The following is a 17,402-nucleotide window of genomic DNA, read 5'->3' on the forward strand; positions in this document are numbered from 1 at the left end:
CAGGCCATTTTTCCTGTGGATTATGGCCATTTCGAATTCTGATACAGCCCTCCGAAGTGCCTGAGTGTGTTCTCAAGTCACTGCCAACCGCAGGGTTTTATACAGGCTGTTTATTTCACTGCTCCAGTCATTAATGAAGTCACAGAAAAACACAGACCCTGCAATAAAGTGCATAGTGGTCTCACGATGCCCTCTCTGGCTACATACCAATAGCCATTCCAAGTGCAATTTTTCTACTAAGTTGTGTTACTTTAGCTCATTTCCTTCTCTTTCTTGTAAAAAGGATAAAGGATACAGTGAGGCAAAGAAAACATTAACTGCATCAGTTTTCTCTGAATCATCTGTCGTTTTTTCTCCATTCCCTCATCTTTTCACACTTAATCATGTGCCTTTCCTTCAGACTTCTGCAGTTTTCATTTTGACTGAGCCTTAGAAGCCCTTGCTTTGCCATTTCCCCCTCACATTAGGAGATCTGCCATTAAAAAAGCACCTTCCTTGAGTTATCCCACCTATCCTCTCCCAAATGGACCCTGGCATCAACCCCCCCACTTACCAAAACTGCCTTTTGAGGTCCTTATTCTGCTTCTTTCATCTCCCTGCCTTCTCCAGAGCACCAAATGCCAACTCCACAGGCACTTTTTACCCAAATTACCTCTGAATTTACAAGTTTTAACCACATCAAATAAGCCTGACTGTAACCCAGAACAGCCAACTCCAGAATAACACTCTGTACGTTCTGAATTACGAACTGTCCTCTGGAAAAAAAAATAATCTATTAACTCTTTGTCTTTTCAAGTCTTTCCATGTTAGGAACTTTCCCAACAGATACCCAAGTAGTGAATATCACTCTCGTTTCCACCAGACTTCATTGTTTGGGAATACTGGTGGATGAAAAATTGGGCACAAGCTGGCAATGTGTGTGCTCACATCCCAGAAAGCCAACTGCGTCCTGGGCTGCATCACAAAAACCATGGACAGCAGGTCGAGGGAGGGGGTTCTGCCCCTCTGCTCTCATGAGACCACACCTGGAGTGCTGTTTCCAGCTCTGGGGTCCTCAGCACAGGAAGGACACAGACCTGTCGGAGCAAGTCCAGAGGAGGCCACAAAAATCATCCTAAGGCTGGAACACCTCTCTAGTGAGGAAAGGCTGAGAAAGGTGGGGAAAGCTGAGGAAAACTCTGGGGAGATCATAGTGCAGCCTTTCAATACTTAAAAGGGGCTTATAGGAAACACAAATCGTGAATTTTACAGGGCCTGTAGAGAAAGGACAAGGGGCAGCAGCTTTAAACTGAAAGAGAGTCAGTTTAAACATAAAGCAAGAAATTTTTCGTGATGAATTCGGTGAGACATAGGAAGAGGGTACCCAGAGAAGCCGTGAATGCCCCATTCCTGGAATTGTTTGAGGACTAGATGACTTTTAACAGTCCATTCCAGCCCAAACCATTCTGTGATTCCATGTTACCCAAGCTTTGGTACTACAGACTCTGCTGATGTTCAGCATCGAGCCTCCAGCCTTTCTTGAGCGAAAAGTCTCTGTTCCAGTGCTGCACTTTATCTCCTGAAGTCTCTGCAATGCCCAGCAATCATTTTTGACATATATTGACAAAGAGTTCCTCCTGTGTACTCCTCATACTGGTGTACAGACGTGTTAGCTTCCCATGGTGCCTCATTCTCTCTCCTGGATCTTACAGTCCCAGCTCCAATGAATAATTCATTTACATCAATGAAGTGCAACAGTCTGTCAGGACACAGAGTTTCACAGCAGAAGCTAAGACAGAACCCAAAATTTCAAGCCCTTCCACCAGCTGCATTTAAGCCCTAAAGACTAGAAATAACAAGTATTGATTATTCTCTTTCCCTTGGCCAGTAATGCTGTTTAGGAGTCACAAATCTCTCCTGAAAGTTCATTTGTAACTAGCTTGCTTCCCTGGAGAAAGGTTCTGAGCAGTCAGCATTTCTGATCGACCAGCCAAGCAAACTTTCCCTACAAGCTGCCAAAACACATCCTTGGAAGAAGCCTGGTCAGCTATTAAGAGGACCTTAGAACAGTTATAAAATGCTATTGGCACCCAGATAGTACATTGCTGCAATAGTTCACACAGACAAATACAGTGGGAAATCTCTCCCCTCAACTTCCCTCCTCCCCTTCCTCCAAAAAATAGAACCAAAACCCCCAAAACCAGACTTACTGCAGAGCCAAAGTCCTTTTTACTATAAAAATCCGTAATCACACATAACTGCTTAAGGGTTCTGTGTCTTTGAAAAGCTTCAGGTTTGCACAAAACACCCCAGTTATGGCAACAAGTCTTATTTTAACCCTATATAATTTCAGGATGACCCCAAGTTGGAGACTTTCTCTTTACAGAGGTCATCAAATTCAAATAGAAATAAAACACTGTTAATTTAACATCCAGAGAAGCTTTTGCTAAGATAGGTTTATTAAGCCTCTAAAACATCAGTGTTAACAAATATCCCTAATGAATCAAAAGCACTATGGTCTGTTTCTGTATTACACTTTAAGGCCCATCTTCTCTTGGCCAAAAATACGTATTTTAGTTCAATATTACTTCTGGAACTGATAGACTTCATGTCCAAACACAACTGGAACTGATACTCTTGACCTTGAAAGTTGAAATCACTCACCAGTTACCAAGCTGATTTGCCTGTTTATACTCACTGACAAACACCTTGTTGTCCACCAGTTTGTGAAACCTGAACTCACTCATGCACAGAGGTACCAGAAGTATTTTTACACAGGTTTGTGCCTTGCTATTACCCATCTCCACACCACCACTGATCTATTTTGGAGTCCCTTCACCTGAAAGCCTGAAACCATGACAGTTGTCTAATGGTCTCTGTTGCTCAAATGGGCACTTGAACTGCATCTCACAGGGTACCTTTTTTTCCACATCCTGGACATGAGCAACAGGGGAGTGCATGACAATGAGATACATGAAATTAATTCCTACCTAAGGGTGTCAGATGCAGTTATGTGGATTTTTACCCTGTGACCAGACCCCAACAAGCGCTATTGATTTTACTGAGATCAGAGCTGGCTAGTATTTTCCTACTCTTAGGGTTTGGGTTGGGTTTTTTTTTAGATATTATAGAGCACCACTCAAAAACATGTCTTTGTAAGAGTGAGAGAAAAGTGGACAGAGGGAGATTTTAAAATTCAGATCAGTAGTATCCATGCTGCTGCTACTGCCAATTCTTACCTTAACATTTACCCAAATAAGAGACTGGTGGGCAAGGAAGGATGTGGGCAACACTGGAGAAAGAAGAGTCAAAGGAGTACAAACAGAATGCACAGTCTGCAGCCCCAAAATACAGGAGTGTTATTCCAAATCATGAACTAAGCCAGTACTGGTTAACAAATTCTACTTATGGGGTTACTGGAATTCTGACCCCCACTATCCATCTGGGAGATTAAATATTGCAAGTGTTGGCTGTGGAACAATCAGGATTTTCCTTGGCACTCCTGGCAGAGCTGCAGTCCAAGAACTGAATCTCCCTGCTCAAGCCATGAGACACAGCCAGACTTGTGAAGGGTTTGGCAAGCACAGGATCTGTATAAAATAACTGCACGTTACCTCCCTCTAAAACTGTTCATGTTTGTCATCTAGATGAGATTGCAAGGGTCTTTATATAGTGTTTTAAGCATATAATTAAGAATATATAGTCTATAGTTGGCCCTTGCTCAGCAAATGGTGATCATACAGTTGAATCATGTGAACAAGGACCTGAACAAGTGGAATTCTGTACTTTTAAATTTCTGTATGATGGCTAGAGCTAGAAACTCCTTTTATGATGACCTGAATTAGAACAGTGTCATACACCATTCAGTGTAAAACTGATCTGAAGCATTTTTAGTCTATCAACATGAGTTTCCTTGCCTCCCCAAAAGGAGTATGTTCATTCATCAGCCTTGCAGATCAAAAGGTCACATGGGATCAGAATTCTTTTAGAAGAGTATTCTTTAATCTAGCAGACAAACAAAATCACTATCTGGTTACCTGAAGTTGAGGAAGGAAGAAAAGTAAGTCTAAAGTAAGTATTTAAGCTGTAAGGATATGGTATTTTGGGGGACTTCATTATGTAGGACAGATTTTTATAGTGGGGACTGTTTCTATACCAGGACCTGAACATGGGACTAGTGTTTTTGCTCTGCCAACTTTTAAGGCTCTTTATTGAGATTAAACCCAGAGGAAGTGGGAGAAGTTCCTGCAACTCCAAAATAAAGTCTGGTATCAGTGTTTGGTAGTTTGGCTGAGCAGCCCATGAATTCAGATTTGGCATCTGTCAGCGTATCACAGGGGAGAAAAACTCCAGCCTACTCACCTAAAGGGACACTCCAGAGTGCAGAGGGTCCCAGCAAACTGGTCCCATCACTGTGTATGTTCTGGTGAATATCCATCAAAGAAAGCTGAGATAATGGTAAATTAATTTGTTGAGCCTACATGAAAGATTCAGGAAACTATCTTACAGCTTTAAACAAAGACTCTCTATTTTTAAAGACAATAATCTGTAGTTCAGAAGCATTTATGAATCCATTGGAAGTTTCAGGGCATCATCAGTATAAAGGAAGAGTGGTTAGATCATCACATCAGTTTAAGTTATGGCTAGAAACTTTAAAAGAAAAAGGAAAGCTCTGTTGATTTTTTTACACTTTGAAGTTCCTACCTGATTTAGAGACATTTATACTCAAATAATCCCTCTGACAAAGGTGAGAAACACTCATCCAAAGTCCTACAATATGGCAGGATTAGATATAGCCCAGCCCTGAGTTAATGGTCATGTAATTTGTTTACAAAAAGCTCTTGAGAAGCAGGTTCCAGTGCTTCAAAGGCAGAGCATGTCCTGTACTGACTCCAGGAGCTTTAGTCTGTGATGTTCCACTGATGTGTTTCATAGAATGGGATTCTTAAACTGCATAATCTTCAACTAGAGTAATTTTTCATTCAAAAGTGAAGTGAAATAAAGACACTAAGTAATAATTTAACATCTAAGCTCAGATTTAACATCCAAGAAGAGATTGTAACCAAGCACCATTCCAAACTGACAGCAAAAGCAAGGCAAAGAAACATGAACTGCTTTATATATACAGAGAGTATCACATGACTGGTGTGAAACAAGAACCAGTTTCTAGGGGCTCTGAGCATCTCCAAATGTCCTTTTTTTTTTTCAATGGGAACTCTGCACACTGTTAAGAAATGACTGATGCCATGCAAACACCTGTATCCAAAAGTCAACTGGTTCTTCATCTGAACCTGTTCCCCTCCCCCACCTCCCAAATCACAGCAGCTGGTAACAAGAGCTCCTGTTTCCCCAAATTTAGCCAGGCTTCCACTTAGGCACAAAACACAAACTGCCACCAAATGAATACAGCATTTTAAGAGCTGAAAGAGTAATCATGTTCTTAGGAAACTCAGAGATGTGATACAAAAGAAATAAGACTGAGTCTCAATATAAAATTACAGGCTGATGTTATGTTTAACCATGTAGACTGTCACAGATGATGTCTACTATGTAATCCTGTTACAAAAATAGGTTTCAGGAAAGTTTTTCTAAGCAAATAAAAAAAAATTTTGTGAAGTTTAACAAATTTCATCGCTTTAGTGACTGTGATGACACTACTTTACTTGAAATGCATTCAGAATTTCCAAGTCCTGATATGCAAAATTTTCAAACCTTAAGTAGTCCGCTGTAGCTACACCTGTTCTCTGAAATGAAGTATCAGTCCTCAAAGAAAAAATCCCTTCTCCACTTTTTTATTTATTTCTTTTTTTACATAAAGGACAAGAAGTGCTCCCAAATGAAAATCAATTTACAATTTTAAAAGGTTACTACAGGTAAAAATGTACATTCCTTTTTCTTTGTGACTATATTTTCAGCAAGACTGTGCCTAAACTCAGAGGATGCTCGATGTTTTAACTGCACAAGCATTACATGTTGCCATATTTATCAGTGAAGAGTCCAAAGGCAGAGCTCAGTGGCATCAGTCTTCACAATAGGAGATGGGAAAGCAGTTGTTCATTGCACTCAGACTGTTGCTTGCACCTGGAATCCAGCAAGAACTCACCCTGACCTTTCATGTTTCCCTGAAAAAGCTTTTCTACACTTTTATATAAACCAAGAGACACAGAGGATGAACAGCTCTCCAGTTCTTTCATTGACTATAAAAAGCATGTTTTCTTTAAATCAATAGTTTAATAGTTATGCTAAATATAGCTTTAGCTGCATTTCTTGCTTGTAATTCAGTGTAATGCTTCTGGGTACCTCAGTCATCATCTTGCTGATTTCTCTTCTGCCAACAGAACAGGAGAGTTCAAAATGTTAGGACACAGTTATCTGAAACAAGAGCACTAATAAATCATCACAAGTGTTTTCAGATACAATGGATTAGACAGTGACTGCGTTTCTAAGCCATTTTTTGAATGCCGAGAGATAATGTTTCCAGAAAATGGAACAGAGCAATATCAGGCCTCTCCCTCATCCCAAACTACAAGATTTTATTTCCAGTAAAGAACAAGATTTGCCCTGTGCATTAACTAATTGAATATACAAGAACCAGAAAACATGACAGTGGTGGCAAGAGCCAGTGATCAAGATGCAGATAACTTGCCCTTCCTTCCCTACCTTACAAAGATTCATGTTTTCACATCACTGTTCATCAAAAGAATAAAGAAAGTGTATTGAAAAAGGAATAACTGCTTAGGGACTTTTCCTAATATACTTACCTTCTAACTTTTGAAGGGGTCCTCAAAAGCATTAGCTCCAGGCATTCAAAAAGTACGTTTCTATTTGTATTACAGTTGTATTTACATTTAAATTAGAAAACATCTTTCTAAAAAATTAGAAAGAAAACATCTTCAGTAAGATGTGTCAAACTACATTCATTCCTTCCCATAAAGATAAAATCAATTAACTGAAGTGAGATCAGTATGAAAGCTTGCTCTCCATCACTTCAAAAACAATTAGCCCAACAATACATTGTGTGATGGCTTCATACATTACTTTTTCCATCATTACATAATCCGTGTTAATTACAAAAGCACAGTTCCAGGGACTTTGATGTTTCCATTTGACAAGGATGGCAGGTCAGGAATTTTTCCTGCCACTTCTTACCAGCTTAAGGAAGTCGATGAGTTTGTGAACATCCTCTCCTGTAGAGAGGTCCAGGAAATCCTTTGGCAGTCGGTAGCTCAGGTACGGACTGGGCTGGACGGTGACTTTACTGTTCGTGCAGCGGAAAACTGGAGAATCCTTTGGGAAAGACACCAAAATGTTTTGAACTCCTCCGTCAGACTGCCTGAGTCACGTTGCCAATGACTTTATTTGGCATTCATTCAACTAAACTTGTGCTTTCTAAAAATTGTAGTTTTCTTCTTAAAACCTCTGCCCACTCCAGAGCAATTTAAAATGTCAAACACGTTAAACAGTCAAATTAACGGCTTTCATTCCCTCGCTGTAAAGTTCCTACAATGTATCAATTATTAATGTATTTAATATGCTGTGCTTAGAACAGTGCTGTAATAGTGGAGCTATAAGCAACTTTGGGCAATAGTAGCTACATAAGTATCTGGATAGAGAAAAATCTTTTTGAAAGAATCCCCAAACTTGTCTTCACAGTTTCCTTGTTTAAACACATTTGCAACTATAACCTTACTGAAATTATAATCTAAACTTTCCAACCAATTTACTTACTGAAGGAAAAACTATCTCTATAAAAGAGCCAAAAATATCTCTAAAAGCTCAACTGTAGCAACAGGTTTTGGGTAATTATATAATTTTCAGCTCAACACATTGACATGCAATTTAATTGCCCACTGTACAGCAAAAAGGAGCTTCATTTTAAAGAGAGAAAATCAGTAACTTCACACCAGATTCTGTGATTGGATATAAGCTGAAACATGAAGACAAGTTATTCTGCTTTTCATACAGGCTTGCACTACAGAAAGCTGTGTAAAGCTTCTGGCACGGAGAAAAAGAAATCCCAAAACAAAAATTTCGGTGTCTCACAGACAGCTCAAGAATTGGGAGTGTGTTTTAACAAAGGAGACACAGCTTTTAGCAGGAAGATTCATGGAATGGGTTTTCATACAGTAACAGCCACAGTGTGAGACAGAGAAACTGGCCTGAATGACAGCCTGAGGAGTGGTGTTCCCTGTCAGTGTGTTATGGAAATGGCCACAGGACTAAAGCAAAGCTCAAATGCTAAAATCAGCTCCAATAAATGTCATTTCAGTTCCCTCTAATGCAGCTCAACAGCTAGAAAATAAAAGCCCACACTGACTTAGATATCTCTCCTCAAAAATGACCAAGTGTTTCCCAAGATCTACTAACACACTACTTTCCATCTCCCATCTGGTTGTCAAAGCAGTTGTTAAGATGTGAGGACTCTGTCTCAAGCATGAGGAAAAAAAACCCTGGAATACAAAAAATGAAGACTATTCCTCCCTCTCTGTATTAACAGGAAGTTATCTTGTTTTTATGGAGGCAAGGCTGCTTGGAAGAGAGATGGAAAAGCCCTGCTCTGCAAGTCCAGGGTGTTCAACCAGAGGACGGGGCTTCCCTGAGGGTATTCGAGATGAGGGGGAGACAGAAGTTAAGCTTCTTTTTGACTCCCTCCCCCCAGGCATGAAGCTGGAGATGTGGGAAACTGTATGATAAGACATCAGGAACAAAACAGAAATTTGAGGGATCATATAGAAAAGTAACACATTTTAAGAAAAAATCGAAAGGAGAGCATCAGAACTGCATAAAAGGAAGTTTCAGGGTGTCTTCTTTGCAAAAGGGTCAAAGCTGTGATATGGGCTTGTACTGTTTGAACTAAAAATTCCCTTGCAGGCATCTGAAACTAGCAGGTGATACTTGTGGGGATATAACTACTGGCTAATAAGGAAGATTCTGCTTTACAAAGAGTTTAGGTGTCATGAGTTAAGGACCTTCACTTACTTCAAAATGCGGTTTGTATCACAATTTGATTATAAGAGCAAAAGACGGAAAAAAAAAAGGCCATAACTGCTGTTGGACATTATTGAGCCTCCCTCACCTGTTCTGTTGCTTCCCCTTCACTCTGGTCTCCTTTCAGGTTTTTCCCAGAGGTCAGTTCTTCCCATGTAAAGAGCAGGGAGTCTGTTACTTCACCAAATGGGTTAAAATCTATTAACCAAATCTTACCCTGCAAAGGAACCACAGAAGAGTTAAAACAAATCACAGAATTAAAACAAAACAAAAGAACTAAAAAAAAAAAAAATCAGAATACACATACACTTGTATCATTACAGTATGCTTAGTCTTTAGATAAAAAGATATCAAGACAAACTACCTGATTTTAAGCACTTTAAACAGTCTAACACCCTTTACATTATACAGTTTTAAATCACAGCAAGCTATGATTTACTAATTTAAGTATTTTTTTAAAAAAACAAAATATCAAATAGAGCTCAAATAAACTGCATTTAGTTCTATGCCAGGTTCAACAGAAGTTCTGTCTAATCTCCATAGTCCTCCAAGATCCCCAGACAGCATGAACAAGGAATAAAGGAGGACATCAACAAAAACAAACAAAAAAACCCAAAACACAACCAAACAAATAAACCTAAACCACCTAAACAAGGATTTTCCTTTCCATCAAAAGCCACCTCAGCCCTACTCTAAACTAAGTTTTCCACAAGAATTGCTGTTCTTGGTCTCCGAAGGGACTCCAAAAACACAGAGCAGGGTCTAAAAAAGGCTAATGGAGCTCATGGAAGCACAAAGATGCTCTACAAACACAGATCAATACAGAATAACTTATAGGTATTTTTAACACAGCCATTACTAGTAGTCCAGACCAGTTTCTTGCGCCTGAACTTTAATCTTTTTGTGTTCCAAACAGTTGTGTAGTGTGCACAACAGCACTCCTGCTACACAACTGAAAAATGAAAGCAGAGACTGACATATTAAAGGTAACAGAGACGTGTGTGGGAGGAAGAAACTGGGTTCCCTAAGTCACCTCAAGAAACAACCCCCAGCACAGGACCATCTTTCCTTACCCAAGGAAGTGTCAACTATTCTAACAAAACAAAATATTGTAATAAATTATAATGAAATTTGACTACAGTTGCTAGTAAGAATTTGCAAAACAAGTACTACATCTGGAAGAAATCAGTTCTATCAAATATGGAAGGAAGAGGTTGCAGACATATAAGCAGGACTGAAGAGTTTTATTGTGTTTATTAACTGGAACTGGAAAACAAACCTGAAAACTGTGTAGCTACTAGCCATTCATTTTGCTTTCTCTTCTTTCCCTCATTACTGAAGGTTCTTCTTTCTTTAAAAGATCTTCCCCATCTTGATTCAAACAGCAAATATCTTCAATGACTTACACTACAGCCATCTGGTTTCTAACTCACAGAGATGCTTTTGCAGCCTTCAGCACAGAGTAACATGGAGACTGCCTCTCCCACCCACACACCTAAGCTATCCCACAGGCACTAATACACTGTGGAAGAGGAAATGCACACAAACCCATCAGATAGAGAACAGAAGGGCTCTGGCTGCTCTGTTACCATCCACAGCCAGTTCCTCGTGCAGGTACAGGGAGTCCCAGCACAGGTGAAACCAGTGATATTATCTGCAAACTGGAGCTGAGCCAGCACCCGATCAGTGGGTGGGTAGTTGCACACAGGGTTTCACAGGTCTCTCTCTCAGGACAGGCCCACGGGGTACAGCTCCCCCAGGGCAAATTTTAAGAGGCCAAACCACGGCACCAGCAGTGCTGAAACCAGACAGCTACAAAAGAAACTGTGAAATGAGGGGGGTCAGTCCTGAGTGGTTTCTTACTTGTTTTGGAAGGGTGAAGAAGCCCAAGTCTGCATGGCTGAGTTGCAACACCTCTGCACTAATACTGACACCATCAGTGCAGAGCCAGCAGGGCAAACATCTGCTGTCATTTCCCATCTCTGGTCCTCCTCAAAAGGCCATCACAAATTCTCATTACAAGTCATGCTTTACTTTTGCTAATGGGGATGTCTTATTAGCTCCAAGGCAGCACGAGGACTAATCTGGGATTTTAGATTCACTCTATCACACTGGACAAACAAGCTAACGAACCAGTTTAATCACAGACAGAAGCAATGGCTGCCAAAGTTCGTTCATCGGTTCAGAGAATCTTTCCTTGGATCAGAAACAGTAATACTTAATACTTCCCTACAAAAGTTCACAGAGATTCCTCTTCACCCCAAATACATCAAATAGCATTTTCACAGGAACACAAGATCATTTCTCTAGAGAAGATATGTTCCCTGGAAAAAAAATGAAGATCGGGTTTGAGACTCCTGAAAGCAACACGGTTTTTGTGAGCACCCAGCAGTGCTCCTCCACCCCTGCAGGCAGCAGTGCCCCATCTACACCACCAGCTGTTTCCTTGAGAGGATCTTAAATCTGCACAGAGCTTTGGTAGCTGCAAATTGATGAGAAGTGGCAAAACAAACTAAATATCTCTTTTCAGGGCTCATTAAAAGGAGTGTGTATAACCCTGGGCCAGTAACCAAACTGTCTTTTCTTAAGATTAAATTCTCTTTCAACTCTTACATGCAATGTCATGATTTAAATGTAGTTTCAGATGACTTGTACTGTGTAGCTAAAGAACAGCAGTAAAGCTCTTTATCTGCCATCTTCTGCCTGCTTCTAGTAATCTTTGCCATGAGAAGTGCACAAGCCAGGAAAACAAAGTTGTGCATATCTGGAGGTGAAAAAAGAAACCCCAATTTGTAATACATAAAGATTTTTTTCTCATCCTAAAAGGAGGAACCAATAGATTTACCACACCATGCCACTTCACACTTTGTTTTACTAGAGCATTAAACAGCACGCTGCTGAAAGGAAGTGCTTATGACACAGACTGCTTAAAGGAAGTTAAAGACAGATAAAATGCAAACTGAACTGTTACATCTCCCTAACTCCAGCTGCACCTTCCTGCACAGTGACAACACTCACAAGGCAGAGACACAAGCACTGGACTGCATGTTCACCAGAGCTGTGAGCCCACAGTGGGCTGGAGCCACTCACTGCATCTCCCTGCATTACCACAGTGACTTGTCTCGAATATGGTTCATTGGTCACACCTGGGAGACATCAAAGAACAACAGCAGAGCTGTCTCTCAGGCTTTGTCAGCTCTTGCACAACTACTGGGAGCTGCCACCCTCCATGTCAGCGAGCAGGACCTGTGGCATCCAACTCCATCCAGTCTCCCAAGGAACTGAAGCAAGCACAGGAAGGAGGCTGCTCTCACTCACAACCACATCAAACAACAAGCTGCTTCTCCAAGCTGAATATTTAGAGCTGAAAGTATTTAAAACAAGCAGACAGTGGACATTTCTCTCATTCTGTAGGTGAGGTTGCTGTGCAACCAGCATGATGAGGAGCACGGGCTCTGGAAATTAATCACGCTCACAAACACTCAATATTCTTTTGCTGCCTGTAACTAACACACAAAGGGAGAGATGAATAATGCAGTTGCAAACCACAGAAGTATGTGTGAAAGGAGGAGGATCTGACACACAAAGGGCTATCTGGCAGTTTACAAAACCTGAGGGTAAAAGGCACGGAGAGAGACGTCTACAAACAGATATATTTTATCTTGACAGATGAAGAAACACTGCTCATTTGAGACCCCACAGGCTGAAATCTTTTACTTCGATAATCTGTTTTCATGCCTCAGCTATGAGGCAGAGAACCCAAAAGCAGAGTCTGGTTCAATGCTGAAGTGCTGCTCCTCATTTTCCCTGACAGCATCCTCACGTCTGAGGAGCTGAGCCTGGGCAGGTAATTTTCCTTACAGTGTGGCTGTTCCCAGCCCCTGCCTGGTTTTAGGTACCTACATTAAAAGCTGTGCTGAGAAACAGTACAGTAGTTGTTTTCCACATGAGGCACCATCCTGTTTAGTTTCTGTTTTGCAAGCCATGGGCATGATTTACTATTAAACAATTCCAAAATAGTTTAGCAACATTCAAACTCAGAATCAGGAGTTACTACCAATACTCCCAACTCAACTCAAATAAAGGCTTTCTCCAATCCCATAACTGTAAACATGTTAAACAGTGAGACTCAGAAATGTAGGGAACAAAAGTCTGTAGCCATTGTTTTTGCATTTCTGGTTTAGGATTGGAAAAAAAATTAAGTGAAACTCTTAATTTTCACACACTAATGTGATTCCCTAAATCAGGTTGCGATTCCCTAAATGGGGTTTTCAGATTTAAGGCTAGATAATGCATTTTTGGTTGTAGTTGCTTTTAAAACAATACAGGTGTGCCTTTCAAGCACAATTCATGTGACCAAGTATTTCTCTCCACTGGCACTGGGAGAAGTCAAGGTGACTAACTCTGATATTGGCACATGAAGTTCATAGAATTGTTAAGGTTGGAAAGGACCTTTAAGATCATAAATTCCAACCTTTAACCCAGCACCACTGCGGTCACCACTGAACCACATCCCTAAGTACCACATCTGTGTCTTTTAAATATCTGAGATGGAACATTTCTCCCCAACTCCATCACTATTTGGATGTTCAGGGTTCTGATCTGCCCACATCTCAGAACCACAGCTGGAGTAGCTGGAAAAGAAAAAAATCGGCTTCCATCTGTCACAAACTGGATATGTCACATTCATGTTCCCTTTTCACAATTATCCCTTCATATCCTAGGCTTCCATACATGAAGCACAAGTTACCATTTTCCAACCTCACATGGATAATCTGAAAAAATATTAATAAGTTCTGATGAGCTCAGATGCTACAGGGAAAAATAACACATGGTGGGAAAAAAAAATAAAGCCCAGGGAAATATCTATCTTAAAAGAAAATGCCCCAAATCTGTTTGTGTTTAAGAGACATTTGGACAATGCCCTTAATCAAAGAGTCACAGAACATCCTGAGTTGGAAGGGACTCACAAGGATCATTGAGTCCAACTCCCAGCCCTGCACAGAAGAGCCCCAAGAATCCCACCCTGTGCCTGAGAGCATTGTCCATAACATGCTTTAATTTTTGGTCAGCCCTGAACTGTTCGGGCAGTTGGACTCAATGATTGTTGTAGGTCCCTTCCAACTGAAATAGCTGATTCAACTCTAAATTACTGCAGCAAAGACTCTCTGTGTCATAATGAAAACTAAGTTGCCTTCAGTAGATCCACAGAACTGACAGAATTGCAGCTGAAGCCAAAGTTCTTTGCTTTAGGACAACTTCTCTGGAAGATACTAATAATCTGGAAGATGGTAAATAATTCACTGGCACAGACATATTTACACCCCTAATCCTATTATTCTTTTACTGTAGATGGTGCTTAACATAGAAAAAGACCTGTGGAAAAGAATAACATCGAATAGGTTTTGGGGTTTTGTTTGGGGATTTGGGGGTTTTTTGTTTGGTTGGGTTTTATGTTTTGGTGGGATTTTTTTGTTTATTTGTTTCTTTTTTTTTTTCCCCAAAACCACTTGTAGGAAGAAAAAGCTATTACTTGCTTCATCTCAGCGTTTTCACAGAATAAACGATTATATACAACCTATTGTTCACTTACCCTGCTGTCCCTGTACACATCAAAAACAACTGAAAAGGAGAAAAAAAGTGTTAATCTTCAACAATATATATTTCAAGACATCTAAATCTGAATAGATACTTGTGTACACAGCACAATCTGCAAAGTCAATATGTCTAAAGAACTGCACGCCAGAATTAGGTTCATTTCCAAGAGGGAGCTGAAACATTTCAGAACCACTGTTAATGCACTGGGAGATTGGCTGCTGGGTTTTTCCATTTAATGCTGGTTTCCTCTGTTGATTTTTCCCCCCAGTGAAGAACATTTGATAAACTCTAAGCCCAGAGAGAAGCTTATCTTTGACATTGCTGCTGTTTCATTTGCAGCAGAATGGAGAAATGGATCAAGACTCCACTGTGTTGGACATTGCACAAACATTTAACAAGAGAAAGTTCCTGCTTGAGGGAGATTAGGCCTTCAGCAGCTGAGAAGACAAAGAGGTTGCAGAACAAAGGGGTGGGTGTCATGTTTGATGTAACCCAGAGCAGACACAGCACACCTACTGATTACCAAGGACTCCTTCAAACAGCCCCCTTGACACGGTGACTGACACAAAGCTGCCTTGCCTGGCTCTGCTGCTCTTCCTCCCCGTGGCTTAATTAAACAGGAACCTCTGTACATGCAGCTTTCTATCAGCTGCTGTTCTGTGTGGTTAAACAAATGCTTGAGTTGCCTTTCTATTGAGCCAGGGAAATCCACAGATAAGCATTCAGGGCATGGCCACATGCAAAAGTTGTACCAGTTTAGCAGGAAGAAAAGGAAAAGGAAAAAAAAAATGAAAGCTTTAGAAAAGCCTCAGACAAATGCTGTATTGTCATTTCCTTCATGAATAAGGAAGGGAATATTTCAGCTAAGAGATTTCCCAATACATGTGGATAAACTAAACTCAGGATATGACTGCAGAACACTTGAGTCTCAGGAAGCTGCCCGTCAGGAACAGGGAATGTTGATTGATCACAACCATCCATGTAAGGCTTAATCTGACATTTCATGTGAGGTTGGCTGGGCTAAGGGCAAACCACAACTCCACAAAGCCAAAGTCAGGCACGTATCTGGTTCTGACCATCCAGCCTAAATATCCACACAGCTCCGGCACAAGCTCCGTTGCGTCAATTTAAAATGTCACCCCAGGATTAAGTGCTCTGCTTCCTCAGGAAGAGAAGCCCTCAGTGGCTAATTCAGTCATCAACGCAAAGAGGAGCACAGCAACCCCAGGACTTCTTCTCCAGCTGTGCAACTGAACTTGGTGCCTGTACCATGTCCTCTCATTAGTCATATCGCACTTGGGTGAAACGTTTGCATGAGCAAACGTGAGCAAGCTTTTCTATCAAGAGAGGGCTGTCAGATTAAAGCAAGACCATGGCAGTCCATGAGAACAATGGCCTTTAGTGGGATCACATCCCTGGCAAGACTGCTGGCACGCTGGTGACTAGCTCAGGACACTCACAAACACTGAACAGAGGAGAAAACCTCAACTCTTCCCTCCTCTTAGGGGTCACCTCAGAGCAGGACTGTCCTGTGCCACTGAGACTGGAGTGAAACTTCACCAGAAACTGCTCAAACAGAGGGTAAGCCAAGGCCCAGCTCTACAGCAAGTACCAGTACCCCCAGAGCACTGTTTTACTGGGCTCTTATGAAAGGTATTTAGAAGGTTCTAACATAATTTAGAAGTATTTATAAAACGTTCACCCATCTGTTATCCTACTGCTCTGACTCTACAATGTTTCAGCTGCTCTGACTCAACTCTTCCATCTGGAGATGGTACCAGACCAACTGGAAAAAGCAGAGCAAACAGCATCAAAATCCCCAACGAAACAAGAAGTCAGGAAAAAAAAGCTGTAATACCTTTCCTTTTAAAAGCAAACAAACAAGCAAAGCCAGATTTTATTGTTAGCAACACATATGCTACCAGATCGAGGGAGATGATGGGGGATAAATGAAAGGTGGTAAAAAAAAAAAAAACAACACAAAAAACCAGAAAACATTTTCTGCATGACATTTCTCTGCAGATGGACCAGCATTTAGTGCCTCAGAACAAAAGGTTAACAAACCTTCATCACAGAAGGTCACCCCGAAACCTCTTTTTCCCAGAAGGTAACTCAGATGCCATCCTTTACATAAGATGACACTTCAGACCTTTCAGTTCACCAGGCAGCAATTTCAGAGCCTAAATCTAGGCATCAATTTCCAAAAATAGTGCCCTGAATTCTTATCTATCAGTTGATTACATACCAGCTAAAATTACATTGGAACACAGAGGAAAATTAAAAGACAGTAATCAGAAATGTCAGACCTATATGACTGATCTTACTTCAAAACACAAGTTTATGGACCTGTTAAATTATTGTACTGATTTCCAGACTGCTACTCTTCTCCAAGCAGTGGTCCTTGAGAACTTCTCTGGATGGAAATAAAGGAACTCTGCAGAGTTAAATTATCCAGAATTCTGATATAACAAATACTGGCACTAGAAGGTATCTTTTTCAAACAGTCAGAGAAGACAGATCTACTTGGCTGCCCTGGTGGCTCAGCAAAACAACTAACCATGTTCAAAACTTACCTAAAGGTTGAATTTTCAAAGCTTTAGAGAAGACAACACAACTACCAGAGAACTCTTATGTTTATGTATTTTACTGAACTGAGGTTTGGTCCATGCCAGACCCAATTTAAATTTCTTCCCCATGTTTTTCACCACTACTGATCACCCATCAAGAAACTATTTCCAGCAGAATTTGCAAAGGACTTAACTTTTAAAGAACAAGACAATTTACTTGGGCTGCTTAGGTGTATCAAATACTGTGGCCTTTATTTAAGAGGTTCAGCA

General features: G+C 40.7%; 1 protein-coding gene across 1 annotated transcript in view; it reads right to left on the bottom strand.

Moving 5' to 3' along the window:
- Nucleotides 1-5,077: 5,077 nt before the first annotated feature.
- The window catches only part of CDC123 (cell division cycle 123), a 32,279-nt gene continuing 19,954 nt past the window's right edge, over nt 5,078-17,402 (bottom strand). Inside the window, exons 10-13 of the mRNA XM_027639549.1 lie at nt 14,561-14,589; nt 9,056-9,184; nt 7,129-7,266; nt 5,078-6,307 (exon numbers count right to left, since the gene is read on the bottom strand). Coding sequence (XP_027495350.1) covers nt 6,281-6,307; nt 7,129-7,266; nt 9,056-9,184; nt 14,561-14,589 — 323 coding nt within the window. The 3' untranslated portion in view covers nt 5,078-6,280. The remainder of the gene's footprint in view (nt 6,308-7,128; nt 7,267-9,055; nt 9,185-14,560; nt 14,590-17,402) is intronic.

This window comes from Corapipo altera, unplaced genomic scaffold, assembly GCF_003945725.1.
Source record: "Corapipo altera isolate COAL_440 unplaced genomic scaffold, ASM394572v1 1b, whole genome shotgun sequence".
Taxonomy (NCBI): Eukaryota; Metazoa; Chordata; class Aves; order Passeriformes; family Pipridae; genus Corapipo; species Corapipo altera.